The sequence below is a fragment of the Poromitra crassiceps genome, assembly GCF_964638095.1.
Source record: "Poromitra crassiceps genome assembly, chromosome: 10".
NCBI classification, from domain to species: domain Eukaryota; kingdom Metazoa; phylum Chordata; class Actinopteri; order Beryciformes; family Melamphaidae; genus Poromitra; species Poromitra crassiceps.
In genome coordinates, this window is record NC_139631.1 from 10,081,074 (window position 1) to 10,089,303 (window position 8,230).

Below are 8,230 nucleotides of genomic sequence, written 5' to 3' on the forward strand. Positions count from 1 at the left end.
CTTTCCACTGACAAACTAGAGGAAGGCCTTTTATTGTGAAGAATTGATAGGAAATGCAATGTTTATCCACTTTTGGGTAGCCTACACTGTAGCGCCTGTTCACGCTGTGCCGGGCAAGTTGTATCGAAAAACGCTAAGTGACAGAGAGACGGAGACAAAGAGCATATTTGGTGTGTGATATATGCATAACCATGTTTGTATGTGTTTTTGTATGTGTGTGCATGAATGTATGTGTGTGTGTGTGTGTGTGTGTGTGTGTGTGTGTGTGTGTGTGTGTGTGTGTGTGTGTGTGTGCGCGTTAAATCTGAACTTCAACCAGCGTTGAGTAATTGAAATGACTGAATGATTTTTCATACAGCTACAGTACCTTTAATCTGGGCTGAGTGACAAAAACATTGTCAATACAGCAATACACCGGGATTTTATTTTGCGATTCAGAATCAATTCTGATATTGATACTTGTAACTACTAGGGCTGCACAATTAATCAACATTTAAATGTGATCAAGATTTTGGCTTCCCACAATCATGGAAACAAAAATAATCTAAAATCGAGATAGCAATGTTGCTCGCTCTTGTTTCGTATTGTGTTGTAAATCAAGCGCACCCCTTCCCCTCGCAGTGGTATGCTCCGCCACTCCTCCAAAGCCCAAACACCGCTGTGGTGCGTGTCGTTTCAGCTCGAGTCGAGAACAGAGAGCCGATCAAGCGTTGGTTTTTTTAGTTCAAAAGATGCATGATTTTCCCAAAGTCAAAGAGTAATCGTGTTAAATAATCGTGACCTCAATATTGATCAAAAATAATTGTGATTATCATTTTGATCTGTCGTGCAGCCCGTCTTGTAACATCCATTGGTTTAATTACACAGGATCAGGGTTTGTTTGTTTCTCACTTTTCTAAAGAACCCGGCTCCTGTAGGTGTCACAGCCAGCGCCAGAACTGACAACACAAAGAACTGACATCGACTCAATATAAAAGTAACATTAAAATACTGTGGTGCACACTGCACACACAGTACCTAAGTTCTTAGACACCACAGTCAGCTGCTGTCCAACAGTCTGTGGTTACATCTGAAGGAACCGAGAGTTGCGCCTATTCAGTGCGTACATGTATATTTCCATGTTAGTTTAGTTCCAAGTTATTTCAGTGCAATGCAGCACACAGAACTCTACATTTATATTAATTTGCTTAATAAGGATGGAAATGTTAAAAAATCTGTTTTTGCCTCAGTGTCAATCAATAATGTACACTAATGTATCACATAATTATGAAAAAGATACACTTAATAGCCTAGTTAGTACAGTAGTATCATAAATTCTCTGTAAATTCCAGTCATATATACAGTGTAAAACATTGGTATTGAGTTTTTCTTTTCTGATTTCCCCCCCATTTTCTCCCCAATTGTACTTGGCCAATTTTCCCCCCTGCTGCCACGGTCGCTGCTCCACCCTCTGCCGATCTGGGGAGAGCTGTAGACTAGCACCATGCTTCCTCCGACACATGCACAGTTGCCAGCCACTAATTTTTAACCTGACAGGGGGAGCTTCACAGGACACATACCCCCAATCCGGCTTCCCACCCGCAGACACCAGCCAATCGTGCCAATCGGACGCCCGACCAACACGGGGGTGCGACTGCGAACCTCATGTTGGTAGACAGGGAATCTACCGCTACACTACCCCGGATGCCCCATTGGTATTGAGTATGGAATCATATTGTACTGTGTATAAAAATGAATTATATTGTGATTCTGTCCTTGATCATTCCCAGCACTTGTAATAATGGCTCTGTAGTATCCTGGCTGTAGAAGTCACAAGCTGTCATGAGGATTGGGACATTTTGCTGTAAGTCACTGCTCTTTCTATTGTTGTTTTCTGTAACTGCACTGCAAATTCCATCATACAAGTTCCTAACTACTCAACATGCTCTTTGATGTTTTCAGTCTGATTCACCTTCACAACCGTTCATCTCACCACTGATTGTGTGTGTGTGTGTGTGTGTGTGTGTGTGTGTGTGTGGGGAGGGGGGGGCATCATAAACTAGGTCTGATGTCACTTGAGGATGAAGTCGGTCTGTGCCACTTTCGTAATTGTTAATTGAGTAGATGAAAGACAATTAACTGTCAAGAGATGTTTGAGACCTCAATGCTAAACAATATCAGGGTCAGACAGAGAAAATCAGATATAACTAACTACACATTTAAATGACTAGATATCTCTTTCTCTCACTTTTTTTTTAATTTGATATCTGTATTTAGTGGAGGGTTGGTTAGCTGCCATGGCACCACAGGAGGCAGGAGCAGGTACTATAGGGTAATGAATAGGGGTGTCACGATACACTCAGTTCACGATACACGATATTGGGTTCACGATAACGATACGATATTTTAACAATATTTTTTTGCGATCGATTTGTAAGTTGAGGGGGCATCCTCCACGCTAATTTGAGTAATTTCACCATTTTCATCCTCCGTGTCTGTAACGTCCCTCGTCTGTTCAAACAAAGCAATGAAAAGGAGAGCGAGCATACAATCAGATGCAGATCAGTGCCACCATGTTCAGCTTATTTGTCTCACGATATGAGATTTCATCTCAACGATACATATTGTCATGTTTTGATATCTCGATATATTGTGGGGGACGATATATTGTGACATCCCTAGTAATGAATCATGCTCAAGCCAAGGGCATTTGGACAGGTTTGGCCTCATGGGGATAGAACACAGTCTCTTCAGGTTGGGGACGACCTCGCTCAGCACGATGACAACCTTAACTCTGAATACACTGAAGGGAACTGGTGGGAATAGCGTGATCCTCCCTCGTGCTACATCCTGCCGGTGAAGCTCCCTGCTATCAGGTGAAAAAAAGCAGCTGGCAACTCCGCATGTGTCGGAGGAAGCATGGTGCTAGTCTACAGCTCTCCCCAGATCGGGAGGGGGGGTGCAGCGACCGGGGCAGCAGGGGTAAATTGGCCAAGTAGAATTGGGGAGAAAATATGAGGGGGTGGGGGGAATCTGGAATAAATAAATAAATAAATAAATAAATAAATAAATAAATAAATAAATAAATAAATGAGATCTTGTAGCAGCTCTAATCCTGGGTGGTTGACACACGCATGTGGGGATTGGTAAAACAGAGAAAAACAGAAGGTACTCTTTGGAGCTATTCAGAGGCAGTCAGAACATCTCCATTCTCACAAGACTTTGAGGGTAAACTGTTTTGTTTACAGGAACGTGGGTGATGTTGCCAGATAGATTGTGTGCTGTTGATTCATTATGGACTTACTTCACTAATGATGGAGTCTGAGATTTTGTTTTCAGAAGTTATGAATGTACAGGGCAGGCCATATAATGAAGACCAACACCAATTTTGTCTTTGTAAAAGGTTTATCTCCATACTTAAAAACAAAACAAAAACAAAAACGTTCAAACGCTGATGAAGGCTTTGTGCTGAAACGCATCCATTGTACTATTGTCTGTCCCAGATGCCAATTAAACATTGAAAGGACATTTAGAGTGCTGGCCAGTTCCTTTTTTACTCAAGATTTATTTTGGCCTTGCACCTAACTTGAACGTTGGGATTGAGTGTGCTTGCTATCGGTGAGTTTGGACGTTATCTTCATACTTTGAATAATGCTAGCCATTACCTATTTATATAGGACATTTTGTGACAAAGGAAGAATTAAATATGGACAGTTTGAAGAATTGATCAAAGAAAATTCTACGCTTTTTTGTGTCGGTGTGCCTGACGCCGGCAAAAAGTCCTCGGGGAGACAAAGCAATTAGCGAGTTTGAGAACCCCCGATAAGCTGATAGGTTAATGGATTCATATAGTGCATGCACACTGCACAACTTCCTCCAGTTAACTCAACGGCTATTAGTGGGAGACGGTAAGGGTCTAACAAATTTGTCCATACACAAATTGGCGGGTGCGCGTGCACACACACACGCACGCACACACACCCTCTCACCGTTAATCCAGAGTGTGTATGAGTTTGTATAATCGATGTGCACTTGCCTCGCAGAAAAAATGGTTGACTTGGCAATAAATGTTTTGTGAGCTCATGCATGTGCATCAGGGTCAATTAGGTATGTTATCCTGGTTTGGCCTAGACCGGTGGTTCTCAAAGTGGGGTCCGAGGACCCCCAGGAAGTCTTGAGGGGATTCCAGGGGGTCACCAGCAAAAAGGGGAGTAATTTATTTTAACTCTAAATCCATCCATAAGTAACAAAATTACAGAATGTATGCCTATTTTGGTCATGGGTTTTCATACACTTTCTGTAATAAAACATCTCAAAGCAATAATCCTATCGGATGGGGGACCCTGGGACAAAAGCTGATGAAATAGGGGTCCATGGTGTTATTTGTGTCAGTTTAGGGGGTCTAAAAGACATTTGAGAAGCACTGGCCTAGACCATCCTATCACATGTCCTCTCTAGCCTCTGGTCAGACTCAGCCTCGTCATGCAACACAAATCATTCCCATGATAGGTCAGGACGTAATTGTACACATGATCCTGTCATTGTGAAGCATAAGTGTGCTACTAAACCACTTTGCAATCCTGGATAGTGGATACTGGAAAGGCCTACCGATTAGCAGCAGATAGAATGCCTGTTGAATATGATAATCACGGCCTCTGTGGGTTTTGGCCTTCAATTTCATTGTATCACATGAGACAAGTGCATATTAATTGAATAAATATGTCCTCTCTTTGCCCACTTTGTGCAGTAGAGTGCAGGGTCTGAGCTGCGCAAACAGACACAAACACACACCATCCAACACAGACTTTTTGGTTTGAATCGGAGTCTGACTGAGTTTGCATGTTTGCATAAGTAGCTGGGGTATTAAGAGATTTTGGGGCAACGTTGAAAGATTAGTCCTTTAAAAAGAGAGGTGGTGGTCAGCTCCCAAAAATCGTGTTAAGGGCGACTCATTTAACCATTTTGTCCTAACAAGAGGAAAAGGGAGAAACCGGACTCCTTCACCCCCTCTTAAAACATCCCTCAGGCACCACTAACAGTAACAGCTAGGGGCTGAGGACCCCCCGGCACCACTAACAGTAACAGCTAGGGACAGCTAGGGGGCACCACTAACAGTAACAGCTAGGGACAGCTAGGGGGCACCACTAACAGTAACAGCTAGGGACAGCTAGGGGGCACCACTAACAGTAACAGCTAGGGACAGCTAGGGGGCACCACTAACAGTAACAGCTAGGGGGCACCACTAACAGTAACAGCTAGGGGGCACCACTAACAGTAACAGCTAGGGGGCACCACTAACAGTAACAGCTAGGGGGCACCACTAACAGTAACAGCTAGGGGGCACTACTAACAGTAACAGCTAGGGGCGGCATTGGCAAGATGATGCATCGATTCAATGATCAACGATCCAACTGCATCCATCCACAGTGAAAACATCGATAATAATCGCTATGACCCGTCATGAAACATTGTTTTTATTTTTTAATCTTTTTTAAAATAATAAGATTATTTTTCATTTAAATGTCTAGTTCAACAATAAAATTGTCAAATGATATTTTAGTTGCTTTTTTTAAACTGATTGTTTAACTGATTGTGGGGATATCGTGGGGCATATCGTCTAATATCGATCGGAGCCATCATGAATCGAATCGCATCGTATCTTGGAAGACTTTGTGATATCGGCAAAAATCGCATCGTTGTCCAACAAATCGAGATCGGATCGCATCGTGATCAAACTTGTGATTCCCACCCCTACGAATTCGGATAAGAGGTTTCCGGCACTACTCTCGGCAACCACGGTCCTCACATCAGATGGGCTATTCGTTCAAAATCGAATCAATGGGATGGTGACTTGTTTTCCTCAAATTTCTCCAGTATGACTAGTGGATTGCCACCCTCTTTTCACACCCCTAAACCCCTAAAAATGCCACAGGTATGATATTATTACTACCCAAGGAATGAAAACAATACCTCTGATTATTGATTAGTGATTGATAAAGTGAGACTGGGAAAATGGGGGGAGGCCTCATCCTGGTTAACTTGTATTGCTTTGCTTACTGCAAAGCTGAATCTGCTGCATGAGGTTTCAATTAGTTTGAGAAACACCAAATGAATGGATGAATTGATGAGCATACCATCACACACACACACACACACACACACACACACACACACACACACACACACACACACACACACACACACACAGTGTATTACAGGACAGGACACCATGCTCCCACTCCCTATAAACTATAACCCTACTACTTTGCCCCATAGGCATAATATGACCACAAAGTTGGGTGTTTAAACGGCAATATTCTCTCTTGATTACTGCCAATAAAACGCTAGACTTTGGCCTAGTCAGTGTCTGACACACAAACACACTGCACATAAATTGGCCATCCAAGTCTGCAGGTTGAGGTTAGGGCAGATGCATGGGAGGTTAGGGTTAGGCAGTCCATGGGTTAGGCCCATAAATGTGTTAGGCCCATAATGTTTGTAGGCGTTTAGTTTCCTAGACACTGACCGAGTGCAGTTATTCAAATCAGGTGGTTTTGGGAGTGATAGCTGGCACGGCTACATTTCCTCCCTCTGGTATCCCTAGCAATCTGTGCACACGACTCATAACGCCAAGGTATTTCAACACCCCCCTATCCTACTTCACTCAGGTGGGCAGACCCTAACCCCCCCCCCCACACACACACACACACACACACACACCCACAGAGGTATTTTCCGGGAGAGGAATTTGGGTGCTTTACAATACATCACTCTTCACACACTCCTCTCCCCCCCTCCAGCCCAGCCCAGCTTACCGAGAAGCAACAGTTTCAGTTCCCGGCGTGAGTCTCTCTTGTCCCGGCGCAGCTGCCTTTCGATCTCGTCGTTGATCCGCCTGGCTTCTTTCGCCTCTTCGCTGAGGCAACACGCCATTATGGATTCCAGGGTCATTCTCGCTGTATTTATTTGTTTGGGCTCTCTTTTGCTTCTACTGATTCATCCAGATTTGAGATGGCTTGGGCGATAAAACGGGGGCCTGTGTAAATGCCAAATAACGTCCTCATACAGGCCTGCTTGTGGTGAAATAACGCGTGGACGCCCTTAATAACAAGCCCGAACAACGCACAGATTGCGGAGGAAAAGGACAATTTTGATATTTCAGAAATTGTTTACCCCCCTCCCTTCCCTCCGTTCCCTCCGTTTCGCTTCGCTTTCTGCCCCTCCCGAGAGTTTGAAAATAGTGTCCAAAGCGGCTTGAGACCAATATCTTAATTGGTGTAATCTTCTTTTCCTTCTCAATATGATCAACAGATCCTTTTAGACATATCCTCCGTGCTGCTCTGGTGTGAGCTCGTTAAAGCATTGCCATCCGTGCCCCCCGGCCCAGCCTCTCTTCAAAGTCTTCAATGTTGTTATTTTTGTCTCGATAATATCCCCCAGTGTTCAAGTTATATCGTCCGTAGATGAGGGCGGCGGGGAAAATACATGGATAAAGCTGTCCGGGTTATTGCCAAATAGCTCGACTGATTCCCGGGCGTGGTAAGGCAGAATATGGCGGACTTTCACTCCAATCCGCTAGGCTGGGATACAGTACAGTTATCTCTCTCTTCTGTCTGCTTAGTAGAACACCAAGAAAGACATACATAATATAGCATTTCGCCCAGGCCGTGCGATACTGCAAAGAAAAAATCGCCCATTCAGGCTAGAAAAGCGTCTTGCAGCGTCCGTGACTCAGTGTGGCTGGACGAGATAAAAGGAAATAAACGCTGTGCTGTTGCCTTTTCCTCCCAGCCAGTCTTCTCCTTTTCCTCAATTCCCTTCATGTATTTGTATTACAGAGGCTCAGGCCATCCACTCCTCCGCTGCCTGCCAGAGTGACGTCGGCCTCCCATCGACTAGGGGGGAGTGTCACGTCAAACAACACGCCACACGCTTGCGTTCATATCCCAACCTGTGGAGCAGCAATATATCAATGGACAGACAGACAGGGTAAGCCCGCCACCTCAATTCACGTCATTTCATAATATAGCCTAAAATGCATACTGAAAGTATCCCACTGGTAAGTTATATGAATATAGTATTTGTGGGGAAACTATAGGATACATGTTGTCGCTGTTATGCAAACACAAAACAAAACATTTTGTTTGTTTTGAAAAACATTTTTTGTTTGTTTGTTTATCTTGGTGTATGATGATAAACTGGAGGTCACAGGTAACCCACGGTAAATAAATAATGGTAAATAAAAATGTAC

At 43.8% G+C, this 8,230-nt stretch overlaps 1 protein-coding gene across 1 annotated transcript in view; it reads right to left on the minus strand.

Moving 5' to 3' along the window:
* The window catches only part of LOC310783406 (guanine nucleotide-binding protein G(q) subunit alpha), a 21,243-nt gene extending 14,252 nt beyond the window's left edge, over positions 1 to 6,991 (minus strand). Inside the window, exon 1 of the mRNA XM_083644266.1 lies at positions 6,795 to 6,991. Within this exon, the coding sequence (XP_083500392.1) occupies positions 6,795 to 6,930 (136 nt within the window). The 5' untranslated portion in view covers positions 6,931 to 6,991. The remainder of the gene's footprint in view (positions 1 to 6,794) is intronic.
* Positions 6,992 to 8,230: the final 1,239 nt, after the last annotated feature.